This window comes from Arachis ipaensis, chromosome B6, assembly GCF_059453495.1.
Source record: "Arachis ipaensis isolate K30076 ecotype BB chromosome B6, ASM5945349v1, whole genome shotgun sequence".
Lineage (NCBI taxonomy): Eukaryota > Viridiplantae > Streptophyta > Magnoliopsida > Fabales > Fabaceae > Arachis > Arachis ipaensis.
The window spans coordinates 141598103-141615473 of record NC_142441.1 but is presented as its reverse complement, the minus strand read 5'-3'; the positions used below and the strand labels follow the sequence as shown (position 1 = coordinate 141615473).

At 36.1% G+C, this 17371-nt stretch overlaps 2 protein-coding genes across 3 annotated transcripts; both read right to left on the bottom strand.

The window, feature by feature from the left end:
- Positions 1-2528: 2528 nt before the first annotated feature.
- LOC107605259 (Got1/Sft2-like vescicle transport protein family) lies at positions 2529-6816 on the bottom strand. Of its 2 annotated transcripts, none has more exons than XM_088492120.1 (8): positions 6574-6816; positions 5400-5558; positions 4986-5112; positions 4835-4888; positions 4123-4196; positions 3897-4014; positions 3492-3550; positions 2529-2877 (listed from the first exon to the last, which is right to left on the bottom strand). In XM_088492120.1, the coding sequence occupies exons 3-8, from the start codon at positions 5076-5078 to the stop codon at positions 2799-2801; spliced, it is 477 nt and encodes a 158-aa protein (XP_088348246.1). In that variant the 5' UTR covers positions 5079-5112; positions 5400-5558; positions 6574-6816; the 3' UTR covers positions 2529-2798. The 2 variants fall into 2 exon arrangements, with proteins under 2 accessions (XP_088348246.1, XP_016162557.1); XM_016307071.3 differs by having other exon boundaries at positions 5484-5558; positions 6574-6802.
- A 1432-nt stretch (positions 6817-8248) lies between these two features.
- LOC107647579 (histone-lysine N-methyltransferase ATX5-like) lies at positions 8249-17129 on the bottom strand. Its single transcript, XM_088490219.1, has 23 exons — positions 15591-17129; positions 15436-15491; positions 15096-15309; positions 14623-14751; positions 14426-14494; positions 14262-14330; positions 14064-14155; positions 13788-13880; positions 12805-12940; positions 12209-12311; positions 12005-12104; positions 11540-11664; positions 11164-11309; positions 10917-11021; positions 10661-10725; positions 10270-10483; positions 9888-9974; positions 9699-9755; positions 9528-9617; positions 9322-9408; positions 9141-9215; positions 8805-8905; positions 8249-8654 (listed from the first exon to the last, which is right to left on the bottom strand). Exons 1-23 carry the CDS (start codon positions 16530-16532, stop codon positions 8564-8566), a joined length of 3246 nt encoding a protein of 1081 aa, XP_088346345.1. The 5' UTR covers positions 16533-17129; the 3' UTR covers positions 8249-8563.
- Between the last annotated feature and the right edge of the window lie 242 nt (positions 17130-17371).

Genomic DNA, 17371 nt, shown 5'->3' with positions numbered 1-17371 from the left:
CTTCTCCCCCTTCTTGAATGGACAAAATTGCAGATTGAAGGTGCATGCCTCCATAGCACAGCTCCGGGTCCCCCTGCAATGTAACCATGCTATCCCCATTCCGAAATCAAAGGCATGATTTTTTGAAGTTTACGAGAATGTCTCCCAACTTATCTAGCCACGCCAGCCCCAAGACAAATTCCGCTTCGTCGGTTGGGAAGATGAATAAGTCTTCCTTGATTGCCAATTCCTTGAATTGGAGCGTGACACCCAAACACCTTCCCTGCACCTTCCATGTCCCCCTTTATTGCTATTGTTCGTTACCCTAACCTGGAACTTAGGGGTGTTTTCAATTCTTAGGCCCAACTCGGTGACAATCTCCGGTGTTGCGAAGTTGTCCGAAGCTCCACAATCTATGAGAACGCGTACACGGCGGCCATTTACCTCTGCTCAGGCTTTGATTGACTTGTGATGTCCACTCAAGCTCATGAATTTGAGCTCCAATTGTCCCTGCTCCCTTGTTTCCGGAACTGCCTCATGCTGTAACCAATCCGCTTCAAAGTCTGGCTCCATGATTAAAAGCTTGAACTCCCTATTCTTGCAATTGTGATCTGTGGTGTATGGTTCATCACAGAGGAAGCATTCTCCCTTGGCCCGCTTAGCTCTATATTCCTCGTTGTTGAGATGTCTCAATCCGCGCCGTCGCAAGGGATCCGTCGTCGACTCCACACTGTTGCTTGCTGCAGAGTTGGACGCTGTAGCGGGGTGCACCGCTTTGGTGGCGGTTGAATTGGCAACGGCGAAGTTGGGAACCAATGATTTACCGCGTCCCGATACCCCTCGCAAGGCAGCGTTGCGGTTTTCGACCTTCTGTGCCAGTTCCATTAACTCGTCCACTGACTAGTATGGGAACAGTTTATATTCTTCCCCCACTTCTGGTTTCAGCCCATTTAAGAAGAGGTCCATCAACAATTCCGGCACAATTCCGCGGAGGGGCCGCGTGTGAAGCACGAACTGGTCAACGTAGTCCCGCACTGAATTCGTCTGTTTCAGCTTCAGCAGCGCTTGATAAGGGCTCTGTAGCTGTTCCGGTTGAAAATGCCGTAGCAGCGCCGCACTGAAGAACCACCACTGCAGCACCGGTGCCGTCGCCTCCCACCACCTGAACCACGTGAATGCCCTTCCTTCCATTGCAAAGGTGGCGACCGTGAGCCATTCTTACTCTGGCACTGTGCGCAGCAAGAAGAATTGCTCCATGCGTTCAACCCAAACCACCGCGTTGTCTCCACGAAAGATCGGAAGTTCTAGCTTTCGCCATTGCTCCGGCGCGCCGCGGCTTCCAGCCAATGAGCCTGGGGCCAAGTGCGATCTCGGTGAACCACACTCATTCCGATTAGGCGTGCGATTTTTGAACGCATCCATTCGGGAATCGAAGCACTGTAGCGTCTCCTGCATCAATCGGAACATCTCCTCCATGCGCGATTCAATTGTGTCAAATCGTGACTCCATTTTCCTCGATCTCGATTGCACCATTCAGCGTCGGGATCCTCAAGCTCTGATACCAGTTGATAGAACCAGCAATAGCAGAATGATCAAGCTTTATTGATACACCGGGATGGCCAATTAGCTCTCCTTATAAGGTTCTACACAACTGGAACTACCAGCTCAGAGAGAGAGATTTTTTCTAACTTCTAACAGAATTCACAACAGAAAAACTATCCTCTTTAAACCAACTATAACCTAGCTATTTATAGGCAATGAGTAATAGGATCTAACAACCTATCAGCCAGTTGGATATGCCAACAACTCCTAAAACACTCCTACTTGACCTCTATTTACCCCTACTTTTGTAACACAGTCCAAACCTGTTAGTAGTAGGCACCTCTCTATCAGATTCACACATTTTCACCCGACTTTTATGTTGGCAAATTCAAGTTATCTTTTAATGAACCGAACATCACCAAGATCAAGTGCACCAAAATTGGATTCATGTAACATCACCCTCAATTCCTCATCATATAACCAACCTTGATTCATGCAAACGTGGAAGTGCAACCAAAATATTGGATCTCCCTAATTATGTTATCTGGGGGATAATAATGGATTATAAATTTCACCCGCATTTTCAATAAAGAATGAGAAAAACAACTAATGGCATGAGGAGTACTTTTCTTGTTTATGTTTAAAGGAGTGGTATCAATTTCATTCAAAAGATGAATTCATACTGGACTAGATCATCAAGCGTTTATAGAAATGGGTAATATATTGCAATTGGTAAATTTGATAATTTGGTTTTTGAATATTTGAACAGGTACCTAGAAACAAAAGGGAGTACCAAATATCTAATTTGCAATCTATTTAAAAAAAAGAAGGCTTTCACAAAACCAATTCTCCAGGTACTTGTATAATTAAAGTTTATACCAACCACCTTTTGTCCTAATGCCAATGGAGGCTCCCATTGGGTGTTTAATTGGTTACGATTAGAGACTTACTGTCCAGAGTTCAGTTTTTGGAATTAAACCCTGCAAGTGGTTTGTTTCAGACTTACCTTGCAAAAAAATAAAATAAAATTTGATTTACATCACATTCTTATATTGTTTCTAGTGAATGTAGATGATTTGGGGAAAATAATTGCAACACTCGTCATTGCTCAAAATGACGTTTCATAAGCACAAACTAATGAAACTATGTTATAAGAAACTTATGAAGCTCACAATCAATCAATAATTTTAATTGAATTACAAATTAATCTATATATTAGAACAAACAACCAAATCCACAGCATCAGCATCAGTTGCATTTTTCTTTTCTTTCTTTTTTCAAAGTTCTGTGTCGCATAATCTAATCATCAACTCAGAAACCATTCTACGAGCAAAAGGTATGTAGCTTAAGCTGTACCTGTGATAACTTGGAATAATTAATGATCTTAAACGTAAGTAAAACATGACCATGCTTTAATTAAAGTTCCTCTTAAAATGCTTCATCTGTGAAATAGTTTTCAAGACAACTTTATGTCTAGGTCTATTTGGTTTTTGTTTTGCGTTTTCAGTATTTTCAAAGTTTTAGGATTTGCGAAGGAAGAAACAAAAACAATAAAATCCTGTTTATTTTAATTTTCTTTTTCATTATAGGGTAAAGTATGCTTTTTGTCCCTAACGTTTGCATCTTTTTTTAAAAATACCCTTAACGTTTAGTTTTATTCAATTTTGTCCTTAACGTTTTAGATTTGTGTCAAAATTACTCCTGAACGTTATTTCCATGTAAAACTTTAGGGACAAAATTGAAAACTTTCAAGGGTAGTTTTGACACAAATTAAAAACATTAGGGACAAAATTGAATAAATCGAAAACATTCGGGATATTTTTGAAAAATATTGCAAACGTTAGAGACAAAAAGTATACTTTACCCTTCATTATATCATTCATAAAATTATAAAACTCAGAGGCACTAAAATAAAAACAGAATATAGAAACAAAACCCAAATAGACCCTTATTGTCCAAGGTAAACTTACCAAATAAGAGCACCAATCTCAATTATGATAGCAATTATAGTCAACAACTTGTCATGAATCTACAAAAAGAAAGAAGGATATCAATTGTTATGAAAAACAATATGAATTGATCAGACTCCACTATCAAATTGGGCAAATAGACAACAGCAAAAAGGTTGCTGACGATTATTCAACATGAGAAATATTACCTTGTCACCATAGGATGGAGTGTGGTCCAGACTTAAAATGGGTCACATTCAATCCTAAGTGATGACGCGGTAAGACTAAGCGAGTATACAAAGAATTAGTCATTAAATCTCTTCCTTTTACCCGTTTCTATTGTTCAATACTCAAGAAAATTAAGGTTTGCAAAATTATCAGCATATTAGAGAAATGACTCTGTATTATCAATGGTGTATGACTTACCCAGAGCGCACATATGAGTGCTATAACCACACATCCAATGTATATGGCTGTTGCAAAAACACGAGCATTATCAAGCATCATTCCGAGTTGTTGTGCAGGTCCAAGAAGAAAGGCTGTGCTGCCAGATACACAACACAGAAGTTGGTAGGTGCATTGAATTGAATCCAGTCTAGGGGAAAAAATTAACTCTAATACAACCAGAAGTCCGAGGACCAATCGAATCTACCTTCCCACTGCTAATACGTTTCCAAAGGTGAATAATAATGCAAATTTGATGGGTTTGGCAAAAACAATCATTGACTGCAAAATAGAAAAAAAATAATAATAATAAAAAATGAAATATCATGTGTTCAGTTCTCAACATTTGACTTGCGGTTCGTATTGTACAGAAATTGAAGAAAAGAAAGCTAAAAACCATTGATCACACGGGAATAGAAAATTTATCACTTAAAAAATATCACTATTTTTACATTAAGTTATGCACAAGCTTCAATGAAAAATAAATACACCATTGATCCTTGGCTCTGGTTCGTGATGTTCCTAAGATCAATTAATGGGTATTCATTGCTATAGAGTCCTGGGTTAGAGTAACACAAAAACAAGAAGAAAAACATTCCTTGAGGGTGGTCAAGAGATCCTTATTCTCAGATACAGATGCTTTCTGATAAACGAAAAACACCATGAAAATAACTAGAATAGCAACGAAATAACAAAATATAATATCAAAAGCCGTTGTGCTTCCAATAGTTTGAAAAAGCTTTGCACTTTAACTATTTTGTTTCTAATGTCCTAAATTGGACAAACGTTATTTATATACTTTCTCTTCAGTAAATTTATACTTGGTGAAATAGAAATATACAAACAAGGCAAGTAAAACACATAAATACCGCAGAAGCAGAACAAATATAAAAGTAGCACAGTTTCTCTTATGGTCTTACCAGTAACATGCAAGCAAGACCAGCAATCAAACAAGCTGCAAATCCGTAAATTCTCTGCTTCGTCAAGACATAAAAACAGCAAAAATGTTTAGAGCGAAAAGATCAAAATAAGTTTAGCCAGCAAGGCTTGTTTGAAGAGTTTTGGAAGTACCTGTGTTGGAGAGAGGGAGCAGAGGCCACCTGAATCCTCACCCAACAAGCTCTCCCCTTGCTCTTCATCATCTCCAACTAAAGACTTCCACATTTTTTACACGAGAATTTCTTGCTCACTATTCACACTACAGAAACCAGGAGGGGGAAAAAACTCATATAACCTAGTGTAGAAATGAAGCAACTTTATGGTTATAGGGATATATAGAACAAATTAAACCAGATACAATGCAACACTTCAATTTTATTCTATCATATAGCCAACGTTTTAAGGCTTCAGAAGAAGCATGCAGCAACTGACGCTTCAGCATATGGCTTAGAAGAATTATACTAAATTTGTATTGTGTCTAATCTTTCCATCCAAATATCAAACAAAAGAACAAGTATCGGAGGCACCACCAAGGAATAGCCTTACCCACAAGGAGATTTTGGAATGGGAAATCTCAACCTTCTGGTAATGTCTATCTGGATATAACTCAATATAATGATTTAGTCACACCTTTAGTTTTGACACTAGAAAATAAGTTGTTTTGTCACTGTTGACTTGTTGAGCATTCCATGCATCCAAAAACACCTGAAAAATCACATTTTAAGATGTTATCTGCCAACATTTTCAACAAGAAAACTTTTAACACATTTCGAACATCTTTCCCTTAATAAGCGACCTCATGCACTACCATTGAACTCTAAATGTGACCAATACACAAACTCACCTACCTTTGCTGAAATGCGGCAGCATAGGTACCATAATCTAAACCACTTGGTGATGAAAAGTAAATACTTTAATAGAATGATTTCATGGATCACTTCTATCAAAAGCTGAAGTGGTTGAGTAGAGACAAATGAGTGACTTAAAATGGTTTTCTGTCTTTCACTTAAACTTTGGGATTAATGCCCAGAAATAAAACTAAGCTACAATGTCTCAAGTCTCAACACAAGAAAAAGGTCCTACTAACTCTACCAGAAGCCTAATTAAACTTCCACATTACAATTATTTTGGTTTTCAAAGGGTATCCATTGCTGGATAGACTAATCCCTTTCAATGCCGAAGATGAGATTCGAACACCCAACCCCAGGTTAAGAGACTAGATAATGACCCACCATAACACATCCACAAGGTTTTTCTCCATTACAGATAAAAATTTATACCAGACTCCAGTACCATTTTCTTGATACCAAACTCGAAACCTATAAACAAAAGCTCAGGAACAATGATGGAACAAGCTACTATTAAAGTTTTATACTAGTTAACCAACATCAAAACAAAAAGAGAATGAATGAAACACGTTATTATTATTATTATAGAAGCTTACGCTTTTCAGTTAGGATTTTGTTTAGGTGAAGACTCACATAAGCGAAGTTAATAGTTGAAAATCCTTAGAAGATTTGACATATTTGATTAAATTATCATCTGGCCATAATTGTTAACTATTAATTTTACATGAAAACAACTAAGTTTCTACCTGTATTTACTTGTCCCTGAAAGTAAGAGTTTGGGAAAAAACTCGCAACAAATCTTGCAAAATTCGATATATAGAAGAGTTTAATTTGGTCATTCTATGAAAGTGGAGATTGGAAAAAGTAGTTACCGGAAATGGCATCAATGCGTTGGTGTTGGAGGAGTGACAAATTCAGTGGAGTAAGCGTAGCCCAAATCTTAGTCTGAAGGAAAATTTATCGCAACTTTTTGGCTTCTCTTTTTCCTGAAATCCACCTCAACTGACTCACCGTACTCCAAAGCTCTGCAAATGTGTGTTCAAGAGGAAAGCGTTGAACATCCTAAGGCCTCGTTTGGCAAAGGAAAGAAGTGGAAAGCACAAAGGAAATTTAATTTCTACAATGTTTTGTTTAAATTAAGAAATTTGAAAATTCTTTATTTAAATTTTAATTAAATATATTATTTATCAGTCACCGTCATTCAATATAATTATTTTGATAAAAATAATTTCATACTCAAATCTACAATACATGCATTCACAAATAAACACCAAAATTATCAAAGAGACATCTTGTATTCTTAATTGAAAAAACATACATTATAAAATACTAAAATATATTTCTAATAATTTTGTGTATCTATTAAATTAATACTATTTTAAATATAAACACACTTATGGAAAAAGATAAACACGCAGCAAATTACTATATATTAAACAAATTTTAATTGAATTTGTCAAAATGAATACAACCTAAAATAAAATTTACAGAAACAAAATGAAATGCGTATAAAAATTTTGTATTGTTTTAGTTGAGTTCACAAAATATTGAGAATTAAATATATTGATTAGAGATATGTTGATATCTAACTAGTTATTTTTTATTTGTTTATATCCTGATCCATGATAAGGGTTTAAATTTAAAATGATTAAGACTTAATTCATAATTTACAGAATAAGAGTCTAGATCTATACCACCTAACTTATCTGGTCTCATAGAGGTCTACCACAATGGAGACAGTTCAATTTGACTTGTTCGAATAAGATGAATTTCAATTAATCCCTACAATCTCTATTACTAATTTAAAAAGGAAATCACAACAACTTTTTTAAACAAAAAAGAGAAACCACCTACTATTAAAGATGGAACAATTTCAGAAGTGTTGACTAGCTCATAAGGTACTTCTATAAATATCCTAACACATTGAAGTGTTTTGGAACCCTAACTCATAAAAATTTGCCTAAACTTTTACTAATTAAAGTATTGGAGTCACTTGCATATACTACTCATCAACCTCGCCGAAGAACTCACAATTTCACCTCGCTAGAGAAGACATCAAAACATCTCAGAAAAAAGAGTTTGGATCTCACGTTCATACCCAAATGATATTGATTTCGGATAAGTCTTGAAACACTACTTAATAATTATATATCAACTAGAGCCATATAATTTAATTAAGGTTTTGACACTCAAAATGAATAATTAAAATAACAAAAAGAAAAAAAACTTGCAGATTAAATAGAAAAAGTTGCATTGAGTGAGCTTCAATGGGTTCACAGCATGAAATTTCTTGAATGGTTAATCTCACCTCACTTGCGAACACAAACAAATAATAATCTAACTTCGCTAACTTGCTTAACACACTCATTGACTTGTTTAGCAAGCAACCAAAATTAGGGAGCTGTAAGCTTAATTCTAATAAGAAGTATCCAACAATTCAAGTTTTTTTTTTTTTAGTTTTATTTTTCACGTAAACGGTCTAACAATTTTCTTCTAACGATATAATCGAAGCTTTTCCTTGCAATTTGGTTGGTAAGAGAAGATACATATGAAATATACTGAGGCTTGCACTAGCTTTTATAGAACGAAGCAATATTATGAGTCCCATTTACAAAACGCCAAGAGCCTAAAGCCACTACGGCTTTTATTCAGCGCCATAATTCCAAGAAAACCAAACACTAAGAAATGGGAAAAATTAAAAGAAAAAAAAAATTTTTTTCCACTTTTTGTTTCTTTCCTGTACCTATGGTTTGATTAAAATTACAGCTTAGGTTAACTATGAGGTTCCCACTAATGAAGGGGATGGGTTAGGCTCCTTGTGGAGAAACAATAATGTCATCCTGATCTGTGTATATTATAGTCCTAATTCATGAACTTGCGGCAGTTCGGAGCTTTGCATAAACAAGGGACTTTAAATTCATCTGGCTCATCAGGATCAAACAAGTAGTCATACCTGCCAGATACATTCAAGATTAAGTTAATTTGACCAAACAAAATGTATGCTGAAGTTGCAACAGAAGCACAAGCACATTGCATGAACATGGCAGCACAAGCATGAAAACATGCAAACATGAAAAGATCTTAGAGAGAGAGAGAGAGATACGTTAGCTCATCGCCAGCCGTTACATCAGTCTTGGCAATGAGTGCGATCCGGCTCTCATCATCACCTACACTCATGATCCTTGCATAGCAATTTGGCATACACTGTGTTACATGATCGAAGATCCGGTAAGATGGGAGTATTAATAATCAATGGTAAGGGTACAGGGGGAACAATAATGTACAAAACCAATAAATATCAGCCATGATTGGCCTCTCCAACAGGTACATATTCAGCTTCAAGGATTTCATATTCATACACATGAAATGATTTCACAATCACAAGTTTCAACAAAATAGGTTGACTAGTTTGATGTTGTTTTAAGTTAGGTTGACTTACAGAATGGTTAATTAGCCTTGCTATATTTCCTTTATCAGTGGCATCTACTACCACTTCTTCACTTATCTTAAATAGCTGCCAAGAGAGAGAAAACAACCCAATTTAGTGTTACAGAACATGAACAATGAACAAGAACAAGAAATATGAATCTAGAGGCCACAAACACAAAGGATTAACTCACATAGCAGTCTTTCCCTTCTAATCTATAGCGTGCCTCCCTGAGATCCGCAATGCTACGTCTCACTTGTTCACCACGATATTCAAGAACCTGTTTTGAATTAAATCATGCTAATTATCAAGGGTTGTGTTCTGATTTACTGTGAAATTTAAAATACATAATGCACCAATGGGAGTTCAGAATCTTTTCATATTTGAGCATGACAATACCATTTCTCCTTCTTGAATATTTCTACGTGCAAAAAGTCCCCATCCATGAATGCCTGATCTACCAAAGCAAACCCTTTCATTTTCGGTTCTCTGGAATCATGCAAGTTGTACCCACAACATAATCAGAAATTGAGTACAAGGGCCAATAAAAGACTTAAGAGATTATTTTACCTGTAAGTGGTAAAGGCGCTCTCTGAAAGAAGAAAATGCCTGAGGCTCCTGTACCACCTGCTTGAGGGAAAGAGATAAGAAAGAAAGCAAAAGATGAATCCTTTATGTACCCAGGAAAAAAAAAGGAAAAGAAAAAAAACGTGAATCTTTCATTTCTTGAGAAAATATAGGAGAAGAAAGAGTATTTACTTTGGGAGCATTCAAACTCTGTATTGCATCTAAAGGATGATGGTAGGGACCCCTCACATGATGAGGAACGGCATCAGCTGCTGATTTCTAGCAAGTGGAAATCCCAAAAATGAGTGAAGGGGCATAGTTTATGAGGAGAGATAACAGTGCCATGGACATACTAGAGAGATGAAGATAGTGTACAGAGAAGTGAACAATTCAAAGAAAAGTTCATAAACCATGGTATTTCACTGATAAATTCCATTAATTTATGATCGAAAAAACAATTTAACTTGAAGTATGAATTGCACCGAAAATGTAAAGAAGTATCAAGAGTAAATGTTACATTGACTAAGCATTATGTTACAGATTTTGCAAATGAAAATAAATCTCTGCATCTTACCTTTTTAGTGTAGTTTGTTCTTTGAAAGATTCGACATCTAGCGGCAGAGAATGGCTCATGTTCAGTATCATCTGCTTGAGGGGTTTCTTCTACCTTTGTTCTTCTAGAGGAAATTAGCCTGGAACCCGTTTTTTTCTTAGTTTGTAGAAGACTTTTAGTTGAAATGACCCCAAGGGGGGTTTGCATAATCAAAACAGTGTCTGGATTGGGAGCCCTGCAAGTAATATTAAAACAAAAAGCTGACAGTAAGATTCAAATGAATCTTAAATTCATACTTGAGGAATTCAAAAAAGAGTAAAAATTGTGGCAAAAGCAAACTCTGAAAAGGAAACCGTAAAAAGGGACAAAGAAGAAAGTATTGTCTCTTTTGTTGTAATTGAAGATTCTATACCTGTGATAAGCACAATAGGAAACCATTTTTGTTGTCTGTTTACCATTTTTCTCCGAAATGTGCAACTGCATTTAAGCAGGAAAATTTAGAGAAAAAAAAGAGTCTCTAAATTATCTATAAGAAAATGCAACATGTCAACTAAACATTAGTCATGATGCATAACTGAACTGAAATCCAAATTGTAAGAGGTTAACAACAATTCGCAAATGGAAGCCCGAAATAATAAATAAAAAATAAAAACCAGAGTTGATCCGACCTCCATTCGGTAGCCAGCCCTTGATGCACACATGGCATGGAAATAAGTAGAACACTTGCAACATTGTGTGCATGAACCATGAATTTGCTTACAAATAACACAAATCTGAAATTCAACAAACACAATTTAGATTAACATAGGCATAAAGAAGGAACAAGAGACGTCAAATGAAAACCATTTAGGAAACCTGTAGTCTATATCATTTTACAATTGCGTTTTCTAAACAAACTGGGTATTGATATCTCACCTTAACAAAAGAACTTGACGGAATACTAAGAATACCCAAAGCAGGCTCCATCTTCTCATCACTAGCAAAAGCCACTTCAGGCCGAAACCAAGCACAAGTGACATGAACCCATAATGTGTCAATATCTGTTGGCTTTAGAGCACCACCTAAGGAACAATAACACATTAACATAGTGAGGATAAAACAACTTTACCAAAGCTTCAAGATACTATAATATAATTTTATAGCAATACATAAAAGAGAGGAGGAAGAATAACACATTTATATGAATTTACAAGGTTGAAAGAATCAAGTCGGCAAATGGGAAATCCAGAAAATATAATTCACAAGGAAGAACTATGTGTATAATGCATTTTAAACATTGAGGAATACCCACCTTTTACGGGACAAAGACAACACTCCCGTTTAATTTCAGGTGTTTCACAAGCTTTACACACCCATGATGTGAAGTCTCTAACATTTCTTGCACCGTAGCATTCTTGATGAACAGCTATTTGACATCTGTAAAATGTAATGCATTGCAATGCAATTCAATAGATAGTGATGATGACGGAATCAACTGTAAGGATGTAGCAAGTTTGATACTATATCAAGTACCAATTCTCCCAAAAGCTAAAACCATAAAGAGACACATCAAGGTTTCTTATATTAAGATATTTAAAGTTACAGATATAACTACTCATGATTTATTTTTCTAGAACATCTATGATCTCACTACATTTATCAGCTACAAAATGTTTACACCACACAGCAGCTTCTTCTGATCCTTGTATCTTGATGGTTTGACTATTTAAAAAATATATATATACAAACAGATATTAAACTGAAGATGCTGTTTTACCTGTTGCAAATGATAATTTTGTTGTAGTCCCAATCTTCAACCCATCTGCAAACAGCACATCGTTCTGTAGTCCACTTAGCACAAACCGGTTCATACTTCTCTGTCATAGAAAACAGTCTTCAGCAACATTATCACTCTCAGGAATTCTTCTAGGAAAATCATGATATTATGAATTTGTACAACAAAGAACTATGATTAATGTACCTTGCAAAAATGTAAGCAACTTCTGCTTCCTTTCTTTTAAGGAAGGTTTTTTGGGTTTGATAGAAACTACGGCATTAGAATGAAACTCAGCCAATTGCAGCATCTGAGAAATTAAAATGGGTTTTATTAGTTACAAATTAAGTCATGTCTTAAGTTAAAATCTTGGCCCCATAAATCTAATCTGCAACCTGAATCTTTCTTCCTCTAGGCGTGCCATATGCTAAATCGTAAAGAGACTAATATTATAAGTTTGCAGAGCTTCTCAAGAGGTCAGCATTATTGGCATTCACTGAAGACTTCATAATTCAAATAAATTATTGATATTGGTGAATAGTTGTATTATTAAATTTTAGACCTAAATCACAAGATGCAGAAAACTTAAATTAATAATAGTATTTGTAAACTATAACATGACACTAATATATAGCCAGACTATGAGTACATTGACCAAATTATGACTCCAGAAAGAGAATGATTAGACTCTTAACAGTCAACTATACTACAGGAACCAATTAGTATCACATTTTCAGAAAAAAAAAAAAAAAGTATATGGGGACATTATGCACCAAAATCAAACAATACAGATTTGTACAAACCCATTGTTCCAGTGATAGCATGGAGCCTTTCACCCGAACACTTGTTCTCCAATTTCTCAATTTGGAACCTGTGTGGCGTTCCCATTCGCTAAGCGATTGCTTTTCTGTCTCACAAAAACCACACTTGCAAACAACTCTGTAAGAGAACATGAAAAACAAACCATTAACAAACAATTCTTCCTATCATAGCCAAAAGGAAGAAATGAATCCTTCAGAAGTCAGACAACATCGTCCAATTTATGATTAGCATCAATTAATTTCAAAAAATATAATTGGATACCAGATAACCATCTTATATGATTTATTGCAGTCATGAATCTGGATTTCATATAAATGCCAAATCATAATAAATTAGGATATAAGAAAATTATATTTTAGAGAAACCTGGAAATAGTGCGCTGTTTAGGTGAGCTTAGTTTTAGCTTATTTATGCCCCTACATTATTTTCACCTTAATATTTCATGACTAACAAATTGAGCTATCAGAATAAGGCCTTAGTAATAGGTTGATACCCTAAACAACATGTAGCTATGTTAGCCCCCCCCCCCCCCCCCCTCCTCTCTTTCCCCAAAAAAAAAAAAAGGGAACTCTTTTTATAACCACATTATTTTTGAAGTAACTATCCAGAAGCTATCATTTTCTACTTTAAACAATTTTCTTATGACAGTAGAGCTTATCTAAGAAGTAAGAAGTTCTTTTGCAATACGGAACTAGTTTGGGTGTTTACACAAAGAAGAACTAAGACTAAACTAAAGTTTCCTCAACATTGCCGGGGACAAGTATTGGCGCAAATTTGGTTAACTTACAAATTGCTAAAACTAGAATCATTCATCTGAAGCAACAGAGGACACACAACCATTTAACTGTTAAGGAACATAAGATCTACCACCAAAAAGTAATAAATAAGCATAGAATCAAAAGTGATGATGATAGTGATAAACCTAAAATAGAATAGGAAACGAATTCTGTAAAAAAATACTTACAAGTGAAGGCTTGGATGATAGATTCCTTCCACACCATTGCATAGAACATTGACCCTTTTTGGAAGCACTAGCTGCCCATTGTTTTTGCTCCATCTAGAACATAAGCTTCCACCATAGTCAGAAATCCAAATAATAATTGTAAAATGACATATTTTCTAAAAGAGCTAAAATATATATATAATAAATCAGTAGATGAACACCACTCCAAACAAGGCAGATACTTCCAAGGAATATTAAGAAAAAATGGGTAAAAAGGTAAGAACTGTATACACTTACTTGACTTTTGGCTGTGATTTTTCGGAATCAGATAACTCAAAATTAAACTTCACTTTGCAACTAGGGCAGAAATAATCAGTGCCTCCAAGATTCTTCACAAAACAGAATATATTGATCAGAATAAAACAAATTGTCTCTTTATGAGCTTCAGATGCTGAAAAGATAAATACTCAGATATATCAAGAGTAGCAGATAAACCTTGAAAAGGTTGCCGGAAATTTTGTCACATTCTGCATGCACCCACACTTTACATCCATCACAACGTACCTAAAAAGTGGAAAGAAATTAGTACCCAAAAAAACAGGTATTGCATTGAAGACACCAAAGTGCCTTAAATAGCTAACAGAATTCAACTATCTCACCCAGCTTCCACTGTCTGAATGATTCCAAATTTTCTTGCATATGCCACAATAATGCTTAGATTTTGTTAACTGTCCAAGAGAAATATATTTCAAACATTATAAAAGATGGAATTTCAATAATAAAAAATAGTTAAATTATAATGTTTCTGTACAGACTCAAACTAAATGGCTAGAAGAAAAAGGCAAGTTATACATACCCCAACACATGTTTTGCATAGGAGTTGGCGAATAGGAGTTGAATTCTTTGTTTTTTTCGACATTTTGAAAGGAAGGTTCACTCCACATGCTTCACAAGGCCGTGTGTCTATTTTCTTATTGATTAAATCCTACATAAGGAATTGAAATCAATAAACCTTTACTTAAACATGATCAGATGTCAGTAAACTTTCCAACTCCTGATTCTACAATAACATATAAGAAAAAGGGACTGACAAGGGCATAAGCAATCTGAAGGAATTGGTATATGCCAAATCTACAAGTCAGTATTTGACTATTAGGGCCTTTTACTCAGAAAGAACCAAGCAGTGCCACAGTAAACTCAGTTACAAATTTGAATTGAATTCACAATTTCTCATCCATCCTTAAAATCCTCAAAATTTAATGCATGAGCTGGTAAAAGGCCTTCTGGATACACCAAATGAATAAATATTCCGTGCTGCTGATGACTTACCAGATTTAGAAAGCGTTGCTCAGCATGCTGGTTTGCATGAGTAACCTCCTTCAATCTCTTTACACCCGAATCACTGTAGGTAGTGTTGATAGCTGATGAATTAATATCTGCTATCAACTTCTCTGTAAATCCCTGATCCGCCAAAAACGCCTCCTCTATTGCAGTTTGAAATTCAGATGGATTACAGTAACTCAACTCAGACTGCCCCTGAAACCTAGATCAAGTATAATACTAAGCCAGTAAGCACAAATTCTTGAAGCAAGAAAAAAAAATCAAAGAATCAAAATTTTAGTTCTAGAAAACAAATGTGAGTAAGCAGACAACTAAACAAACTGCTCACCTGTCTACATAATCCATAAATGGAAATATCATCCCATACTTCACCCATGCATAATCCTGCTTAAATATCATCATCAAAACACAATAAATGGCCATTATTTCAACAAATAGACGTTGCTAAAAAATTATTTCATTTTTTTTAAAGATGGTCAATACCCTTTCATTTTCTTTCCCTGAGTATCCAAGAAACATGACACAAGCCGTATCAGCTATGCATGTCCTCAAGACAAGTTCAGGTGCCTGAGTGGTAGGATCAATGACAATGGCAGGCCAAAACGGTTCCTTCTTTCTCGCTTTTGCCCACACGATATCACCTGCATAAAAATCTTCTGGTCCATACAACCCTTCTTCCTTATTCTTCCTCTTCTTCTTCTCTTCTTCTTCCTCTTCTTCTTCTTCCTCTTCCACCTTCAGAACTCCCTCGTTCCTTGTTATGTCAACTTCCTCCACCTCCACAAATCCAACATCCTCAAGATACACCTCACGCTTCCTCAATGCCATCGAGCCGCGCGAATTCGAGTTCAAACACAATGTGGCATAGCTCTTACTCTTCTGCCCATTCCTTTCCCCATTTCTTCTCTTGCAAGAAGCCTTTGGTGCCTCTTCCACACTCTCAAATTCACTCGTACCATCCTTCCTCCAATCATCCATAACCGAATCGTTGAAGCGCGAAGGCAGCACCTGAACTCGCCCCCGCGAAGTCCGCACAAGCGGCGGCCGAGACACATTACTATCCTTCTTCCCTCTAACCGCCACTGCAACTTCCTCTTCTTCAATTTCATTCAAATCATTCGAATTCGAATTCGAATTTACCTCCACTTTGCCCCGAGAATAAGATATCTCCGTGGTGCACACATTAGAAAACGTCTTCTCCGGTGGTAACACAGCAGCTGCAGCGCCGAGTAACCCGCGAAAACTCGCGGGAATTACGCCGGCGGCGAAGCCACAGAGGATGTTAATTGGATAATACCCGTTGGTAGTTTTCTTCTTCTTCTTACGAGTGGACGCGGCTGACTCGTCCCCTTCACCCGCCGAGTCACCGAGTCTCTTCCGTTTCAGACTCGGCATTTGGAATTTCAGGTTCCGCTTGATTATCATTGTTTAAAGAAAATATTTAACGGTTTAACGAACAATCACCGCAGCTGCATTGAGTAAATTAAACCCCGAAGCTCCGATTCGAGAGAATTTTACAGTTTCTCTAAAACCCGAGGGATTCGGCTCCCTTGGGAGGAAATATAAACCCTAATCTGGAATTTGTGAATTCCGATAAAACAGAGCAATAAAGGAAAATCGGAAAACGAAGGATGTGTTGAATGTTGATTGAGAAAGAGTTACAGAGAAGAAAGAACTGGTTTCGCGGAGAAAGAGAAACTGAGTTACGAGAATGTCGCGGGATTTTGATCCACGAGATCGAACGAACCAGCAACTCTGACAATGAAAAAAGAGGGATCTGTTTTCGGCCAAACTCGAAGACAAACTCAGAAGAGAGAAAAAATATATATATAACAAATAATTTAATATTTAATATATAAAATAATATTGTGTTACGTAAATCCGAGAAAAAAAATTGTAATGTGAATTGATTTGATGAAATTTTCTAAACGATTTTATTTTATTTTATTTTATTTTATATATTTTGGAAGAGAGAAGGTAGGAGGAGAAGAAGGATATAGAGAGAGAAAATAGTTTGGGCGTTAAGTTGGAGTGCGTCAATGTTGTAATTTACGTGAGATGTGAATGTGAATTTGCATTAAGTGATGGAGTAGCGAAACTTGGGCGTCACGTGTTGCCAAATTCGTCATCGTAATTTTCTTTCTCCTCGCAATGGATTCGGAGTAGTGAAAATGTGAATAATAGTGAAGACGTGATGAGCCAGATCCTCTGCTGAATGCAGTAATGTGCTTCATAGTGTTACGTACAGGCACAAGGGGAAAAAA